Source organism: Ammospiza caudacuta, chromosome 20 (assembly GCF_027887145.1).
Source record: "Ammospiza caudacuta isolate bAmmCau1 chromosome 20, bAmmCau1.pri, whole genome shotgun sequence".
Taxonomy (NCBI): Eukaryota; Metazoa; Chordata; class Aves; order Passeriformes; family Passerellidae; genus Ammospiza; species Ammospiza caudacuta.
This window is the reverse complement of record NC_080612.1, coordinates 7,951,940-7,969,744: the sequence shown is the minus strand read 5'-3', so window position 1 is coordinate 7,969,744 and position 17,805 is coordinate 7,951,940. Positions and strand designations below refer to the sequence as shown.

General features: G+C 48.5%; 2 protein-coding genes across 3 annotated transcripts; one reads left to right on the top strand and one right to left on the bottom strand.

The window, feature by feature from the left end:
* The first annotated feature begins 113 nt into the window (after positions 1 to 113).
* Positions 114 to 7,186, top strand: SMYD4 (SET and MYND domain containing 4). 2 transcript variants are annotated; one of them, XM_058817672.1, is made up of 10 exons: positions 114 to 273; positions 963 to 1,113; positions 1,929 to 2,018; positions 2,307 to 2,526; positions 4,200 to 4,382; positions 4,670 to 4,836; positions 5,145 to 5,280; positions 5,713 to 5,829; positions 6,141 to 6,264; positions 6,876 to 7,186. In XM_058817672.1, exons 1-10 carry the CDS (start codon positions 143 to 145, stop codon positions 7,024 to 7,026), a joined length of 1,470 nt encoding a protein of 489 aa, XP_058673655.1. In that variant the 5' UTR covers positions 114 to 142; the 3' UTR covers positions 7,027 to 7,186. The 2 variants fall into 2 exon arrangements, with proteins under 2 accessions (XP_058673655.1, XP_058673654.1); XM_058817671.1 differs by having other exon boundaries at positions 2,307 to 3,447.
* Positions 7,187 to 7,673: 487 nt separating this feature from the next.
* SERPINF1 (serpin family F member 1) lies at positions 7,674 to 14,468 on the bottom strand. The gene is made up of 8 exons (XM_058817674.1): positions 14,354 to 14,468; positions 11,955 to 12,040; positions 11,395 to 11,593; positions 11,163 to 11,318; positions 10,135 to 10,338; positions 9,232 to 9,374; positions 8,422 to 8,632; positions 7,674 to 8,069 (listed from the first exon to the last, which is right to left on the bottom strand). The coding sequence occupies exons 2-8, from the start codon at positions 12,030 to 12,032 to the stop codon at positions 7,810 to 7,812; spliced, it is 1,251 nt and encodes a 416-aa protein (XP_058673657.1). The 5' UTR covers positions 12,033 to 12,040; positions 14,354 to 14,468; the 3' UTR covers positions 7,674 to 7,809.
* Between the last annotated feature and the right edge of the window lie 3,337 nt (positions 14,469 to 17,805).

Genomic DNA, 17,805 nt, shown 5'->3' with positions numbered 1-17,805 from the left:
CCGCCTCACGCCACGCCGGGCGCGCCCCGCCAGCTCGGCGCCGCTATTGGCCCCCCGGTGCTGTACGGCGGAAGTGCCGCGGGGTTCCGTGCAGGGACGCTGTGGGCGCCGCCATGGTGATGGCGCTGCCGGTGGCGCGGTGATGGCGCTGCCCGTGGCGGAGTGGCAGGGCCGCACCGCCCGGCTCTGGGCCGCGCTGGAGCCGGCGCTGAGGGAGCGGCTGGCGGCGGCTTCGCTTCAGGACGCGGTGCGGTTGGGTTGCGATGTGCTCCGGTGAGGCGCGGGCGGGGCAGGTGCGGTGCAGGGTAACGAGGGGAGAGGGGAACTGGAGCATCTCTTAACGGGAATGAATAATAAAGGGCGGTGTCGAAGGATGGATGAGGCTCCGCTCGGTGGAACCGAGCAATAGGACACAGGGTGACGGGCAGAAAGGGATACCATGCCCCACCTTTCTACCGCCCCCTTTTTAGCAGGTTGGAGGTCGGCCTCATGTCCCAGGCTCTTGGTGGTAGGACAAGAAGATATCGGCTTAAACTTCACTTGGGGAGGTTTGGGTTGGACACTAGTAAGAATTCTAGTGAGAATTTCTTGGCAGAGAGGGTAATTAGGTGCTGGAATGAGCTGACAGGGAGGAGGTGAAGTCGCTTTCCCTGGAAGTGTTAAAGAAAGATTGGACGTGGCACTCAGTGCTGACAAACCAAGCATCCCTCACAGGTTGGACATCCATCACTCGATGGCCTCAGAGGTCTTTTCGAGCCTAACTGATCCTGTGATTCTGAGAATATGGGGAAGAACTTCTTCCCTGTGCAGTGACCACACAGACTGAGAGTGTGGAGTATCCCTCACTGGGGATATCCCAGAGCCCTCTGGACACGGTCCTGTGCCACAAGGAGCATCCTGCTTGAGCAGGGAGGCTGGACCAGAAATTCCAAACTGATTCTTCTCCCACCATGTCCCCACAGGAGCAAGGAGGAGGAGGAGGCAGCCCTGGAGCAGTTGTGCCACCAGGCACCCACGGACAAGAAGCCGGAGGCCGCGAGCTGGTACCGGGAGCAGGGAAACCGGGAATTCAAGCGGGGCTGGTACCAGGCTGCCCTGAGGCTCTACTCCAGGGTAGGTGTGGTGTGAGGGGGTCCCACAACACCTCACATCCCCTCAGGGGATCCCTCTCGGGACTCTAGCTGCTCAGAGTGACCCTGAGATATGTTAGAAAGTCTCTTCCCAGCCCGGCGCTCGAAGGAGTCAGAGCTCTTCATTTCTCGGTCTCAAGGTTATTTATTGTGTCTTATCTATAAAATTTTTTCTCCTGTCCAGCTGAGATCCACTCAGCAAGACAGTCAGAGGCACTCTGCCCACCCCCAGGGTGGTGTTATCTTTTTATACTAAAACCTACGTGTACAATATTTACAATCACTTTCCAATACCTATCACCTATGTTAGACAGTGAGCTTCTACTCTAAACCAATCCAAAAGTGCCAACATCACAGCAGAAGATGGAGGCCAAGAAGAAGAAGAAAGGCTGGACACACCCAGATTCCTCCATCTTGCCCGCTGAACCCCCATTCTAAAAACACCAAAAATCTATTTTTCACCCCGTGATAAATTCACTATCATTCTACATAAACTGTCGTGCCTTGCAGGTCTTCATCTAAGGTTGGTAATTTGCTCCATGGGTCATAATCAAAACCACAGGGGTCTTGGGCTCTGTGCCAGGGTCTCTGAACCCCCTGGCAATCCAGGACAGCCAGAGGGATGTCCTGAATTCCCACAGATCCCCAAGAGAGGGTCCTGCAGCCCTCATGGTTGAAGGGTGAGGGGAGAGGAGCAGCTCCCATGAGGGGATCCCCAAAGAGGGGATCCTGCAGGCCCTGCTGAAGGGGTGCTGTGAGGGATCCCCCCAGGCAGCAGCAGTTCTCTGGTCTCTGCAGGCAGCATCCCACGAGCTCCCTGGGAGCCCCGAGGTGTCCGTGTGCTTTGCCAACCGCTCGGCCGCCCTCCTGCACCTGGGGCACTTTGAGGTAAGTGCTGCCCCTGGGGCCAGGGCAGCACCCACCCCACAGGGTCCTGGGTGCCCCTGAGGTGTTTGATTGTTAGAACAACAGACAGCAGATCAGCTGCTTCCCAAGCTTAAAGTATCCATAGCTCAATTTTCCTACTTCGTTTCCATGTCAGGATACTTTATTTGGGCAGCAGGTTGGTTATGCACATGGAATTTGCTGGTTGCTACCATGAGACTGTCTTAGATGGAATGAAAGAGCACGAGCTGGTTTTCAAGTTCACTTAAAAGGCCTTTTCTTTGTTCCTAGGTTTGTTTGGAAGATATTGCCAGGGCTGAAAGCCATGGCTATCCAGACAGGCTGCTGCCCAAGGTCCTGCTGCGGAAAGCTGAGTGTCTGCTGTGCCTGGGGAGGTTACAGGATGCACAGGATGTCCTCAGGGTGCTGGAGAGTAAAATTGCTCTGGATGGGGCCATGACTACACACCTGACACGGCTAAAAAAGCTAAGTCAGCTGAAGGTTAAATTAGGTGAGAAAGAGAGGTGTCCAGAGCCTGCACAAGGAGAACATGGTGGCACTCAAGGGGAGCCAGAGATCTGGGAAGAGAACAGCAGCATTTCAGGTGCATCCTCATCCCTGAGCCTGAGTTTTGATGCAGAGAGAGGACGACACTTGGTGGCCTCCCAGGACATCATGGCAGGACAGAGCCTGGTGAAGGAGGAAGCCTTTGTGAGCGTGCTGTGCCCTGGGGAGAGCCTTGCCCTGCAGGATGGTGACACAGCGTGGGACACTCGAGCCACCAACGCAGACCTTTACTGCCACCGCTGTCTGAGGCAGCTCCTGGCCTCAGTGCCCTGCCAGGGCTGCAGTTATGCCCAGTACTGCAGCCAGGACTGTGCAGACAGGGCCTGGCAGCAGTACCACAGGACAGAGTGTCCCCTGGGAGCGCTGCTCCTCACCCTGGGGGTCTTCTGCCACGTGGCCCTGAGGACTGTCCTGCTGGCAGGATATGCAGAGGTCAGCAGGCTGGTGGAAGGGTCCCACTGTGGGGACAAGAACCTTCAGAACCCTGAGGGAAGCTGCAGGCCTCTCAGTGAGGCAGATGCAGGAGCTGGCAGCAGAGGTGTCCCTGGTTGTGACAGCAGTGGTCGGTACCAGAGCTCTTACCAAGCTCTGTTCCACCTTTTGCCCCACACTGAGCAGCACAGCCCTGAGCACAAGTTCCTCTGCACTCTCAGTGTGGTAGCTCTGTGCAAACAGCTGCAAGCAGCTGGCTTGGAGGCTGCTGTGTTGAGTCAGGAATCGCCTCAGCAGTGCTCCAAACCAAAGACATGTGAGAAAACCTCAGAGGAATTGTCCCCAGAGCTGAAGACTGTGGCAGAAGCAATGCTGAGGCACGTGTTGCAGCTGCAGTGTAATGCACAAGCAATCACTGTAATGCAGGAGATGGGTAAGATAAAAAAAAATATGCATTTAAGCCCTACAGTGTTGTCACGGAATGGTTGAGGTTGGAAGGAACCCCTGAAGATGATTCAGTCTAAACCCCCTGCCCAAGCAGGGTCACCTAGAGCAAGGGACACAGGAACGTGTCCAGGTGGGTTTGGAATGTCTCCAGACCTCCCTGGGCAGCCCATTCTAGTGCTCTGCCACCTTCAGTGGAAAGAAGTTTTTCCTCATGTTGAGGTGGAGCTTCTTGTTTGATTTGTGGCTGTTACTCCTCATCCTGGCACCACAGAAAAGAGTCCATCACCATTCTCTGACACTTGTATTTGTAAATGTATTGATGAGATCCCTTCTCAGTCTTCTCCAGACTAACCAAGCCCAGCTCAGTCTCTCCTCATAAGAGAAATGCTCCAGACCCTTTATCCACTGAACCCTCTCCTGTAGCTCCTCTTTCCTGTCCTGAGGATCCCAGGACTGTCCTCTCCTTGCCCATCTTCTTGTGGGAAGTGAAGACATTAAATTCTCAGCTGTAAAACGCTCCCATTGCAGATGGAAATTATTTGTTTACAATTTAATGGCCTGTCCCATGCTGGCCTGTTCCTTGGTGCCCATGCAGAGTGTGCTTAGCTGTTATTTATTGCAGCAATATACCAGGAACCTTTCTGCTGCTGCCTGCGATCGGTCACGGGGCTCCTTGCAGGAATTGTGTGGGTTTGTGAGCATTCCATCTCAACCTGCTTGGTTTTCCTCTGTCTTCAGGGCCTGGAGATGGGGCTGTTGTAGATAAGAAGCCTGTGAGGCTGGCAACAGCCTTCTTCCCTGTCCTCAGCCTCCTGAACCATTCGTGCTGCCCCAACACCAGCGTGTCATTCAGCGGGACATCTGTCACTGTCAGGGCAGCACAGCCAATCTCAAGTGGCCAAGAGGTTTTGCATTGCTATGGTAAGCCCCAATTCTGTGTTTGTCTCAAGGCACAGACATCATTCACCTCCCCTTATCATGCTGATAGCTATTTTTATTCTAATTCTCATCTAATTCTGTTCTAATATTGCCATGATCTTTGTTTAGCAGACTTGACCAACATTTCATCCCTTAACCCCTCTTAGATTTTCAGTCTCCAGTTGTGTCTTCCCCAAAATGTACCTAGTCTCAATTGTAACAAAAATCCTTTTATTCTGATGTTAAGAACTGTGCCTGTGGGAGATCTTTACCCTTGCCATCCTCTGCAGGGCCTCACTGGTGCAGGATGGGGGTTGCTGAGAGACAGCAGCTTCTCAGGCAGTATTTCTTCGAGTGTCGCTGCCCAGCGTGCCTCCAGGAGTTACAGTCTGGTGTCAAGAGTGTGGTGTCCATCAGAAATTCGTTCTGCTGTCCAAAATGCCAGGCCCAAATGCAGGTAATTCTCCATGGTTATGATTGTGCAACTTGCTGGGGTGTGTAAGGTTTAGGTTTGGGAAAGCCAAGAGGTGTGACCTCACTTTGAGCCCTGCTCAGAAGCCAAAAGCCCCCATTGAGTCAAGACAAGTATCTAGCTGTTTCTTATAAAATCAAATAAGCTGATAACAATTTATTTTAAAAATAACTTTTTTTCTCAGTTATATTCATTAAACAATTTAGCATCTCTGGAACCCAGAGCTAATGCAGATGGAGAGTAAGCTTTGAGCTGAATGTGAGCAGGAATGATCACAAAGGTGATTTCCACAGGGGGAAGAAGACACACTTTGCTGTTCAATTGAAGCTTGTGCAACCTCAGCCAGCAGAGATCACCTGTCTGGGCGTTTACAGGACCTTCAGCAAGAAATCAAGAAAGCTTTAGAGCTGCTGAGAGTCAGGAAGGCTGGTAAGGCTCAGCTTTGTGCCCCGAGGTCAGGCCCAGGTTGGGACAGGAACCATGAGATGGCACTGTTGCTCATGCCATTGGGGTGCTGTGACATGTGGCCTGCTGTCCCTGGGGACTTCAGCTTTAGATTTTTTTTATACCCCCTGATCTGGGTGTTAATCCAAGTCACATAGTGTTCCATAGTAAAGTAATTAAATAAAAAGAAATCAGGGTAACATTGGAGTTGGGCATTCCCAGGCCTTGTTTTCCTGGAGGGAGTTGGGCCAATGCTGGGGTAGCAATAAGCAGAGGTGCAGATGAAGTCAGTGTTGAATCCTAACAAACCCCAGTCAGCTCTGCAAAGATGGATTGGATTGATTTTATTTCATGGATCATGGAAAACTGGACACTCACCACAGGGTGAACTTTATAACCTTTTTTTTTTTTTAATAGATCAGGCTATCAAAAAACTCCTGAAGTGTCAGATGGATGCTGGAACCTTCTTGTCCCCAGAGCATTTGCTGATGGGAGAGATGGAGGATCATCTGGCACAGGTCTATGCTACTGTTGGTATGGCACTGTCCTCTCACTATCCCATGTCTCCTGAACTTTGAATTTACCATGACTAGCTTTTTCTTGGACTGGCCCTCTCATTTTTTCCCCTGCTTTTGTCTGCAGAGCTCTCAGAAAGACCAAACCTGTGTTCCCAGCAGTCAGTGAACAATAAACTCTGCTCTAATGTTCTTTTAGACTCCCTGTCCTGGTTCTGTGGGCACAGTTCACCATATTTTTATTAATTCTGTCAGATTCTTTGGGTGCCAGTAACTCTAGGAAGTATTTATTCATTTCTCATTGTTCTGTTTTGTTTGTTTTTCCATCAGGGAAGTGGCAGGAAGCAGCCAGACACCTGAGGAAGAGTATTGAGATTGTGGAAATGCACCATGGGCCATCAAGTGTAGAAACAGGCCATGAACTTTTCAAGTTGGCACAAATCCTCTTCAATGGGTGAGTTTGGTTTCATCCTCTGTCCCTGCCCTGTGTGTCTGACACAAGATCAGAGCACCTTGAAGGTGTCTCACAGGACACAGGGCAGTCTAGCACAGGTACCCTCTCAGGAATCTGTTTCTCTATTTTGTGCCTATCTTTTTATTCTCCCTGGCTCAATTTATTCCCTGTCCAATTGTTTCATTCTGTCAACTCATCACCCTTGGTGTTTATATCTCAGTTGTATAATGTTGCTGACATCTTCTCAAAAGAGGGAATGAAATCCTCTTGCTTTATTGGCAAGGAAATCCCCTGACTGCTTCTGAAAATCTCCTCACAACAACTCCCTTTAACCAAATTAATTTTAGCAGGAGCTGCAGTGATGAAATAGTAGGTTTTTATATACTCAAAGATAATGTTTTCAGGTTTTGTCCTTACCTTTCCATCCCCCTCATCCTCCCTTTGCAGCTGAAGCAGACACAATTTTCCTGGTGCTGGAAGGTAGGGGAGGGTGGGATCTGTAGCCATGAACAGGTTTAGGTTTTTTGTTAGGGAGGGCTTAAAGGTTGTGTAAGTCAAGAAGCTGAATTAAGTATTTTGCATGCTCTGTTCTTATTATCTTCCTATTTCAGCTTTGCAGTTTCTGAAGCTCTGAGCACGATACAAAGAGCAGAGGGGATTTTGTCAGTGCACTTTGGTCCTCAGAGTGCTCAGATGCAGGAACTACAAGAGATGAAGGCCTGCCTGTCAGAGCTTCCCAGAAACATCCTTCAGAGGACTTAATTTCCCTGTCAAAGGAAGCTGCAATGTGATCTTTCATCAAAGCTAAGTGTCATGTGGTAAGGTAGTCATGTAGTACAAGCTGGAAAATCATGTGTAACAGCAACTTGAATGAAGTCTTGGAATGCTCTTTAGTGAGCCTGTTGTAAATAAAATGACCAATTCTAACGTGAGAGGTGTGTGTGTGGTATGGTGGGAACAGAGGCTGTTGTATAAGTTCTGTGTGTGGGTTGGAAGCAAATGTTTGAGTTGCTTTTGTGTGAGGTGTGACTCTCCCCTGTGTGGTGCCCTGAGCATTATGAACATACAGTCATCCAGAGCACGTTGCCTTCTATTTTTAATACTGTGAGGCACTTTCCTTCTTGCCAGTGTCAAATGGAAACGGCTGGAAGGGGTGAGGCAACAGCCTGGGAAGTGCAAACTTACAGTCTGTAAAAGGGGGCACTGCAGAACCTGGAGGGCTCCAGCACAGCTCTGTCAGTGATGAGGGACTCAGAATCAACAGCTGGTGTCCGGTTGGAAAACAGGATGGGGAACAGTGCAGCATACACCAGATAATGTTTGCTTTCAGAACACAGAACTGCATTCCTCCTCTGGGGAAATTGGGAGTGTAGGCAGATAACCTTTCAAGGGAGAATACTTGGGCTTGCTGAGGTTTAATAGCAAAAGCTCTTTTATTGCAGCATGAAGGCGTAAGATTTGCAAGTTGTGTCTTTGTGCAGCAGAGCAGGGAGCCAGTATCCCTCCCAGTATCACCCTTACCATTGCAGATTATTGTGAAGGGATCTAAACCCCCCTGGGATCCAGGATCTTGCCAATGAAGAGGAGGGTTCCAGTGGTGTCATCCCTCAGTACAAGAAGGAAGGGTCTGTCCACGTGGTATTCTATGGGGAAGGTCAGACGAGCAGCAGTGGCCCCAGGGTTTGGTGTGGATCTTTCCCCATCCTCACTAAGCTCCAGCATTGCCTTGTGTTGCACATGGGATAATCTCAGAGGTTTGGCAGAAATCTTGGAGAAATCAGGTGATGTGAAAAGTGATTGGAGCCCTGGAGAAAAGAGAGAAAGTTCCATTAGCTGGGGGCATGGATTGCAGCAGGGGGAGCAGCACTGCTCCTGTGATCCACAAGGGCAGGGAGCTGCTTGGGCTGAGGTTTTTGGGGTAACAGGGAGGAGCAGCTGCCATCTGCTTGTACTGAGCTTCACCCACAATCTCAGCAGCACTGCATGAGCTTGGTGGAGGGATGTGATAAAAAGCTGAGAAATCCTGGGTGAAGGTGATTTGGTTGCTGGTGAAATCTCCACAACCATAATTTAACAACCCACCAGCTTCATAATCTGAGAGCAGGAAGCACCTTAACCACTGCTTTGAGCCCTGCAAGGGGGGTGTGATGCACATACTTGTCTCCTTTATTGTGCTGCCAAGTGCCTCTTCGTGGTTCAGCTTTAGTTTGGGCAGGCTCAGCACAGCGTGGACTGTCTTCAGCTCCTTGTCCACATCATGGACAAACTCAGAAGTGAGGCTTTCCTCAATCAGAGTCATGTTCTGGGTCACCTTCGTGGGCAGGAAGAACATGGCACTGATTCCCTCTGTCAGGGGCAGCTGGGCAATCTGCAAGGACAGAAATAAGAGAGAGGTAAGAAAGGGTCACATCAATAATAAAGTTTTACCCATCCTGTACCAAGCAGTGGCCTGATTCTCAGGCTGGAATCTCAACCTTTCCAGTGACCATTTGATCTTTTTCCCTGTTTGCTTTTATCTGACATGATGCTTCCTGACACTTCTGTTTTTTTCCCATGCTTTTATCCATCCTTGCTGCACTCTTCCTGCTATGGAAGTGCTCTCTCACCTGCAGCATTGCTTTGGGGAATTCTCACTTGAACACCTTTGAACTCATGCTCCAAGGAAAGATCAGTTGAAAGAGGTAGAGATGGAAAAGTTTTGAGAGGTGTGCCCTGCTCTTCTTGCCCAACTTTAAGTCAAGCAATACAGACTGGTAGGACCTGGGCATAATTTATATTTTGGATTGCTTGTGACATAGTTTGGGTAGAAGCAGGATATCCTAAGAGTCAACACACTGCCTTTCAAAAGAGGGATTGCAAAAGTAGCAATGATGGGAGGAGCAAGGCTGGGATGGGTTAACAGGCAGGTGTAGCTGAACCTGCTCCTCAGTGGGTTTAGGAGATCTTAGGCAATATTTGCTGTCTGACCTTGCAGTTGAGTTCTGAGTCAAAACCATATCTCAGGATGGCTTTGGGGTCTGACATCATGGACACCTTCACAGTCCTGTCCTCATCCAGGTGGAAGTCCTTCAGGGCAGTCTTCTTGGTGTCAAACTTGGTTTTCCACGTCCCTGTTTTATAAGAGAGAAAATGGAGGATTTTTCTGGAATAACAGCATATGAAACTAGGCTTATGCCTGTGGCTGAAAAATCTTGTGCTTTAATATACAGCATTTGTGCTTTAAGGAGTTGAGGCAGAACAGGGATAGAAATAGACTGATTGGAGCTACTGATTTACTGCCATCCTTGGCCCCTCCTTTTCATCTGAGAATTGGCTAAATGGCAAATAAATAATCAAGCCAGTGTATGGGTGGAGTAGCCAGTGGGAAGTTGATGTCTACTTATGTAATTACAAAACTATTTTAAAGGGTAACAGTTGTGTCAATGGATATAAAGTGCTTCTCTCCCCACCCTTTATTTTGCTCCTTGTCTCTAAGCAATAATTCTCCAGGACAGTGGCTTACAGCATGTTTAAGAACAGCTCTCTAGTATCAAATTGTTCCTTCTACAGTGGTAAGAAGGCTCAGAACACTCTGAGCTGTTCCTTCCCTAAATGGCAATATCCCATCTCTGAATGGAGTTCTGTGACCTTAAACTTCCCCCTCTGATTCTTACTGCAAACAGGTCAAGATTCAGCTTCCCAAGAGTAATAATTCCTCCCTCAGGACTATTTTTGTTCAGGTAGTCCTTCTTTACTAAACATTCTCAAACACTTTCTTCTCACACTCTCTGTTTGACAGCCTGTTTGCTTTATTGGAGGTGAGAGCATTCCTTCACATCTCCTCTAACACTTAATGCACTTTTTCTGTGTCCCAGCACCCAACATTCTTACCCTTGAAGAAAGCAGCCCCAGCAAGGAGAATGCTGACATCTGTGGGCATGTCCTTCATGAACCTCATGATCCTTCCCTTTGTCTGCTGCCTGGCCCAGGTGTTGATTTCTTGCAGGTCCAGCTGGGAGTTGCCACTCAGTGCCCTCGGCCTCATCTTGTAGGATTTCTCGAGCTGGCTGTGAAATCCAGGCCTTGCCCTGAGTCCTGGGGAATAAAAACATGGATGGCTGCAGCTAGCTCCCTTATCCAAACAATCTCCAGGCTGCAGGTGGCAATCCAAAGCCCAGCAGCAGGTCTCTCATAAAATATCTGGCCCTGTTTGTCTCCAGAAACTCAAATTCCTTTGAAGAGGAATATCTGAAAGCACATTAAGGAAAGTGATCCAAATCCTACAAATCCTACAGCCACCCATGCTGGAGCATGGGATAACTTTCTTCTGAAAACTGAAAAAAGGAGATAAGAACTGAAGGCTTGGACACAGCCATTCCCACATCAGCCTTTCTTCTTTCCCCAGCCTCCTTTCTGAGTACAGCTTACTCAACCTACTGGATTCTTGGAACCAGCAGGTTCCAAAAGATAGCTCTTAGCATTCTCAGCAGATGTTTATGGCATGCCAGAAGCAGACATTTCAAATAGCTCTGCAAGGAATTAAACAAAGGAATATGGCTGAGTGTTATCACAAATAGAAAACGTGATCTGTGAGTTCCTGGAAGCCAGCAACACCTGCCAGACAGCCTGGAGTGAAGGCAAAATTATCAGCAAGTTTCTTTTAGGTCTTCTGTGAGTTAACTGTTCTGTCACCAATGTCTTTGTGTGCATGTCTGGTCTTTTATTTAAGTGCACACAAACTTTCCAGGCTTTTCCTGGAGCAGCAGGAGCATTCCATGCCCTGTCTGCAGCCTGGCTCAGCAGGATGCCAGAGCCAGAGCCGTTAGTGCCGTGTGTTTTTATATATACACTCACACCAAAATAACTGCTGCTGACAGCTTTTTAGGTAAAATTTTATAGAGGGCAAGAAGGACTTTTACTTTTCTCCAGGATGATGCGGGAGGCACTTTTCATGCTCTTCTCAGGCCCAGTCACACTGCCCAGGAGCTCCTTGTAGGTGTCGTGGACCTCAGCCTTGTTGAGCAGATCGTAGAAGAGCGCGCGGGAAATCACATCCTCAGTTCGTTCTCCAGCCCCTGAAACGAGCAGGAAAACGTGAGGGAAGGGCTGCCAAACCTGACGGGGGGTGTGGAAATGGGGCAAGGCACTCACCAAGGGAGAGGGCAGAAAGTGCAGTGGCCAGGCTGAAGGGGGACAGCAGCACGTTGGCCGTGGCCGTGCGCCCGGACTGCTGGCGGTACAGGTCGTAGCCAAAGTTGGAGACTGCAGCTGCCAGCTTGTTCACAGGGCTCTTGTAGAATGGATCTTCCTCTTCCTCACCAGCGTTGGCTCCATCAGCTGTGGCAGAGTTCTGGCAGGCCCAAGGAGTGCTTTGGTTAGACTTGCAGGTGTGGTAAATGCTTCATAGGCAAACAACTACAGATATTCTTGAATGACTCACAGAAATATTAACTTAATATTACAGAGGGTGTAGGAATAGTTACTTTAATGCCAAAGGCAGCACTGAGTTTGAAATTCTGCCTCCTGGTCATCCCCTGATGTAACTACTGTGGTTTTATCCAGGTAAAGCAGGAGTTAGTCTCATTATGTTGCTAAATAAAATCCCAGTAATTTAGGAGGGTGGTGCTTAATCCTTCGGTAAGAATCTCTAAAATTAAAATACCTGCTCCACACCTCTCCCCCTTGCTCTCTGCACATTGTCTCCCACTCACCTGCTCAGTAGCTGAGTTCTGGGTTCTGCTTGGGACAGTTAGGAGACCCAGGAAAAGGAGAACCACTGGAACCTGCATGCCTGGACCTACAGAGTAAGAATATGACAGAGAGAGTTTGAGCGATCAGGTAAATCCATCTCTACCACAGCTATTCACTGTACCTGGCTGTGACAGGAGCTGCAGTGACAGATGCTGCTGCTTGTCCTTCCAGTTGTGAAACACACGCCTGATCTGAGCCAGGTTTCCTTCTCTAGTTGCAATTATTCAGCCAGACTGGCCCCAGTGACTTTAAAATTGGGCAAGCACAGGGTGTGGGTGTGCCTGAGCACAAAAGCAGATGTGTGTGGCCCAAACCACACTGATGCTGGCAGTTACTGAGTGCCAAGGTCCAGAAAAGCACCAAATCATTGCTTCTGAGTCTTGGGCTTCAGAAAAATTAAAGATTTCATTTATACAAGGTACCAAATCCATGTTGTTGAATGGGGTGAAGGCAACACTGACTGGTACTGCTTTGATATACAAATTACCTGCCTCAGGCAGCAGTTTGCTTTTTCTTGTGTCTACATGTACCTGTGTCCATTCTTTGCTTCTTATTTGCAATCTGATGAAGTAAAAGAGGATTCTTAAAAGACAATAAGGAAACCTGGAGAAGTGAAAGGCAGAGCTTGGCTCATTGAACATTTTAAATGGAGGTGGGAGAAAAGCACCAAACTCCCCAGAGCTGTTGCTTGTGTGGAATCCACTTCTCACCACTGCAGTTCTGGGATGAGTGGCCCTTCCAGACAGATCTGTCTGGTCCAGAAGGGCACTGAGCAACCCAGGGCTTTGCTGTGGGTAAAACCAGAGCTATGAAGGGTCCTGCCCCCGAGAACAGACGCCACCGAGGCTGGTCTGAGGCAATGTTTAGATAGATTCCCAGAAATTAAAGGAAGAGGGTTGTATTTAACTAACCCCTGTCATCCAGGCAACTGGAGAAATCAGAGGAAGAACATGTGTTTCAGATTAAACCCAGCTACAAAGAAAAACACGCCTGCTGCTAGAAATACACGTGGCCACAACAGCCCCAGCTCAAGACCCCGTTCAGGCAGAGTGAGAGGCAGTTTGCTGGTTTTGCTGCTTCCCTTGCCTGCCTTTTCTTCTCCAGGCAGCTCTCCCTTGGAGAAAAAACCATCACAGGGGAGGTTTTAAGCTCTCATCTGTGTTCAGCCAGTGTAACACAGACGTGGTACCCTCTTTCCCCACCCTGCACTTGCATCCTGCAACCTGCTGCCATCCCAGCTGCAGAGTGGGTGAGGTTTGTGGTGCAGAAGATGTGGATCAAGAGGATTTACTGATGGTGTGATAGTGGGTGTGGTGCTGTGATTGCTCCTGTCGTTCCAGAGATTTACAGCTGGAAGAGAGATGCCACAAGTCCTGCATGAGTCTCAGTCTGACAGGTTAAGCGAGGGCTCTGTGAGGCTGCTGTGCCAAGCTGCACTCCTGCATGCTGAGAGGAAGAGCTTTGGCCCAGTCTAGCTCAGAGATGAAGCTTTTCCATGGAGCATAACCTTTTCCCTGAAGAAAAAGAAAATAATCTCAACACAACCTCTGCTTCCCGCTACACTGAGCTCCTGGGAGCATGAGAGCAGAGATTGGTTTTGCAGATTTGTATTGTTTTTGCCAGTACTGTCACCAGCTTCATATTTCTCAGACTTCGCCAAAAAGCAATTTCCATTTAAAAAAGACAAAGCCTTTTGAGTTGGAATTGGCCTGAACATCTGGATTCTATTTGTATTTCTCTTAGCACACGGCCAGAAACGCAGAGAAAAGAATTTGGTTGGATTGGAGGTGGGATGGTTTCAGGCATGATATTAAAATCTGTGGCTGCCTTGAAGGAGCATCAAAAAGCACAGGAAGAAAACCTTGAGAAATGAGCTGAGAAGGAACTTTGTGTCTGGGAGTTGTCAACTTGGGAAGGCCTGCAGGTGCAAAGGAAATATTTTACTTTCCACCTACAGTGGTACAGGTCTCTCACATCATTTATAAACACTTCAGACTTTAGAGGTGCTGTGAAACAGGACCCAGAGCTCAGGCTGCTCCCTCTGCTTGCTCCACGGCTCCTGGAGCATCCTGCAGCCAGAGGATTTGACTGTCACACCATCACAGACAAAGAACACATTCCCAGCTGCTTGAAAGGCACAAACCCCACCCCAGTTCCCCAGCACAGCTCAGCCACCGATGCTGGTGGCTCCCCATCCTTGCTGAGGTCTCTTGGTGGCAATCCCACCTGCAGAAGAACCATTCTTCCCATTCCCCAGGTGCTCTGAGAGCTGCCCAGCCTCAGCCGCTGCCCTGTGCTGCCCTGGCCCAGGTGAGCTGTCCCCGGGCTGTCCCCGGGCTGTCCCCGGGCTCTCCCTTACCTGGGGCTCCTCTCGGCCGCTGCTCTCAGGGCTCCCAGCGGCTGCGAGGCGAGGACAGCGCGGGTTTGGTGCAGCCACTTCTGCTTTTTGCTGCTTTCCCCCAGCCCAGCCTTCGGCAGGCTTCAGGTTACAGCTTCCCAGGGCTCTCTTAAAGTGCTCCGCTCCCATTTTCTGCCCCTGCCACCCTCGCCCTGAATTGCACCAAATTTTCATCCCTTTTTTCACCCCAAAAACAAATACCTGTGCCAAGGGCAGCCTGGTGGGTGTAAAGCACAGGTAGGAAAGGCAAACACTCCCTGCTCTGCTTGAGCATGTCTTTTATCCCTGCAGTTCTGCCATAGGTCACATCAGGGAATTCCTTCTGTCTCAGAGGTATGGTTAATGCAGCAGTGTTTAATGGATTTATAGATTTATGTCCAAGGTTTAATGGAGAGACTGTGGAAACAGGATTCTGTTGTTTGAGGCAGTTAAGATGCTGGGAACTGCTTGTATCCAGTGATAGTTATAGTTAACAAGAAATCATTAACTGGCTTAAAGTTTTTGGCTGAAAAGAAAGAGGCTGGAAAGCCAAGGACTTGTTAAAAAAAGAAGATGAATTAAGAGAATCTTGTAGAAGCTTTCAGAATGATAAATGATATGGAGAAAGGAGAAGGACAGAGGAGTTCCATTATTACTTTCCACAGGAGGCTCAAGGGGAGCACCCACCCATGCACATTTAAATCAAGGGAGGGTATTTTTAAACAAGTATTAAATTGTAAAACTCATTATAGCTAGATATTGCAGGAGATGAAAGATAAAAACAGATTTGAGGTTAAAAGCCCAACCCAAACCAAATTAGTGGAAGAAAGGTGCCCTGAAGCTGGGCAATACAGCCAGGGAACAGAGGGTTTTGCTTGACCCTTGCCGTTCTTTTTTATCTCAGCCATGGTTACTGGAAGGAGCAGGACACTGTACATGATGTAGCTGACCAGATCCAGCTGTTTGTCTGTTTGGAAATGCTGCAAAGGCCCCCAGGCTGGGACATCTCTCTGGGCTCGTTGCCAGCAGGTACCGAGGAGCTCCTCCCCGTGAGCACTGAGCTCACCCAGTCCCTCAGCAAAGGGGAAGGATGGGCTCAGAGGTGCATTACCTGCTGGCTTTGCAAGCCAGGAGAGCAGATCAGGTGTGCCCTGAGATTAGTCAGTGCTTCAAAGGCCACCCCTCCTAACCAGAGGGGTTTCTGCTTTCAGCTGCTTCTCAGCTTGCTCTGTGCAAAATCATCTGCAGGGAAAAAATTGTGCTTGTTATTCTTCCATTCTCAGCCCAGGAATGGGGGTGTTGGCTGTGGAGATGTTTTCTGGTGGTTTTCATCTCTTTGTGATACCTTGTTTGTGGTGTTAAAATGCCCTTTATGGAAGGAGCACTAGAGAAGTTTTTATGCCTTGTCTCTATCTTCAAATGAAAACCCATCTGTTTAAATACAGGTTTGGTTTTAAAACCATTTAAATCAGAGTGGTAGTTTCATAGAATGTTATTACAGACCAAATCCAGCTTTATTCCTGTAGGTGAAGGGTGTTCCTGAAATGGTGCATTAAACTCATCTAACAAAATCAGTTTTATTAAATCAATACAAACATTTTGCCGTTGTTCTGGTTTGGTCTCTGTGTGCTCTCTGACAGGGTTCACCTCTGCTGTGGAAGTAGTGCTGATATGAATTTGCTCTAGGTAAGTAAAAAAACACATCTAATATGAAAGAAACTGGGACTTATTTGATATTCTGAGCCAGTGGTGCAGATGGATAGAGCAGACACCCTGTGCTAGTCATGTCTTTTCAGAATACAGCTCCGTCAAAATGAAAGCTTTAGCAATGCAAAGTGGAAACTCCTGAGCAGAAACATTAATATTACTTTGCATTTTACAAACTGCCTCTTCTGGAAAGTCAGTGGAGTGAAAAAGAGTCTTATGGTTGGTGTAACTGATAATTTGTTGAGCGAAGCACAGTCATGGAGGGCTGCTGTACTGTCAAATAAGATGAAATTAATAGTTTGACAAGAATAGCTTGGAGGAGGAGTGATGGCAGCAAGACAGAAAATAGGAAATAAGAACCAAGCTGTTCAGGAAACTGAGAACAAGGGGAAAAACTTTATAAAAGCAGGAGCTGGAGGGCAGAGGCGTGAAGAGGAAAACTTGAGCTTCAAATTTTGCAGCGGTTGCAGTGCAACAGGGTGGCATTCAGGGAGGCTACAGTAGCCAAAGAAGACTTACCTAAGGCATGGAATGGTATTTCTGAATGCTAGGAATGAATCTGTATAAATAAATAAGCTAAAATGTTCCCTGTGGGCCAGAGCTGTGCCCTCTAGTAAGAAAGGCTGAATTCTTGTGGGTTTACTTGTTAAAATTGCAGGGCTCTGTAATTACAGCCTCTTTCTGCAGGGTTTGTGTCATGACATTGGTTGGAGGGGTAGGCATTATCTTCGGCCATTCTTCCCCTTTTAGACTGGAAGAAATGCATAATTGGAGGCTGGAGCCAGGACTTTTTTATTGCCCAAAGTTGCCTGCATCCCCTAAATTCATGGTTAGTGAGTCAGTCCTGCTCTTATGCCAGCAGATGGTGCAGACTATTCAGGGACGGAGGCTCCCAGAAGCATTCTGCTCCTTCCTTTGAGGGAAGGCAGCCTTCCCAAGAGAGGAAAACACTGCCAGAAGGATGGCCCTTGGGCTCCATAACTGCTGCTCTGCAAGAACACAGCACCATCCTTTCCACCCAGCAGCTGAGAGAGTTTGGAAGCAGAAATTACTATGCACAGGAGTTGTTTTGTACAGAAGTATTCATGAATTTTTAAGTGGTAGGATGGCTTGGTTGGGTGGAGAGACCCCAAAATTCCTTGATAGAATCATAAAATGGGTTAGTTTGAAAGAAACCTTTAAGACCATCTTGTTTCAGCCCCCCTGCCATGGGCAGGAACACCTTCCACTATCCCAGGTTGCTCCAAGCTGTCCTTGAACATTTCCAGGGATGGGGCAGCTTCCCTGGACAGTCTGTGCCAGGGCCTCATGGGCTTTTTTAGGCACTGCTGCACTGGAACAAGGACCCATCTCAGACCAAAGGGAAGCTGTAACTGGACATTGTCTTTTGCCAAAACGAAAGCAGTGACATTCAGCTGCAGGTGTCAAAATCTTTCCTTCTCTCCCTGGAAGCTGTCCCAGCCATCCAAATCACAGGTAACAGATGCCAGATCAGCACCTTTGACCCCCTGAGCAGATCCCAGCATTTGTCAGGTTTTACCCAAGAGAAAGGTTAAGGGCTGTTCCATCCCTGCTTATCCCTGCATTGCTGCTCACAGGCCAAACACCCTCCTGACCCTGTGCCACTGAGCTCATGCCCTAATTCAGGGAATTCTGCCATCTCACAAAGCCAGCTCTGACCCAGAGAGCATCCATCCCCTGCACACTTGCCAGGGGAGATGCCCAAA

Excerpts from the sequence above, each read along its gene's own strand:
- SMYD4 (XM_058817671.1), top strand. The coding sequence starts at position 143 with ATGGCGCTGCCCGTGGCGGAGTGGCAGGGCCGCACCGCCCGGCTCTGG. Across the intron at positions 274-962 it reads TTGGGTTGCGATGTGCTCCG|GAGCAAGGAGGAGGAGGAGG; the intron begins GTGAGGCGCGGG and ends ATGTCCCCACAG. Across the intron at positions 2,019-2,306 it reads TGCACCTGGGGCACTTTGAG|GTTTGTTTGGAAGATATTGC; the intron begins GTAAGTGCTGCC and ends CTTTGTTCCTAG.
- SERPINF1 (XM_058817674.1), bottom strand. The coding sequence starts at position 12,032 with ATGCAGGTTCCAGTGGTTCTCCTTTTCCTGGGTCTCCTAACTGTCCCA. Across the intron at positions 11,594-11,954 it reads AGAACTCAGCTACTGAGCAG|AACTCTGCCACAGCTGATGG; the intron begins GTGAGTGGGAGA and ends TGGGCCTGCCAG. Across the intron at positions 11,319-11,394 it reads ACTTTCTGCCCTCTCCCTTG|GGGCTGGAGAACGAACTGAG; the intron begins GTGAGTGCCTTG and ends TGCTCGTTTCAG.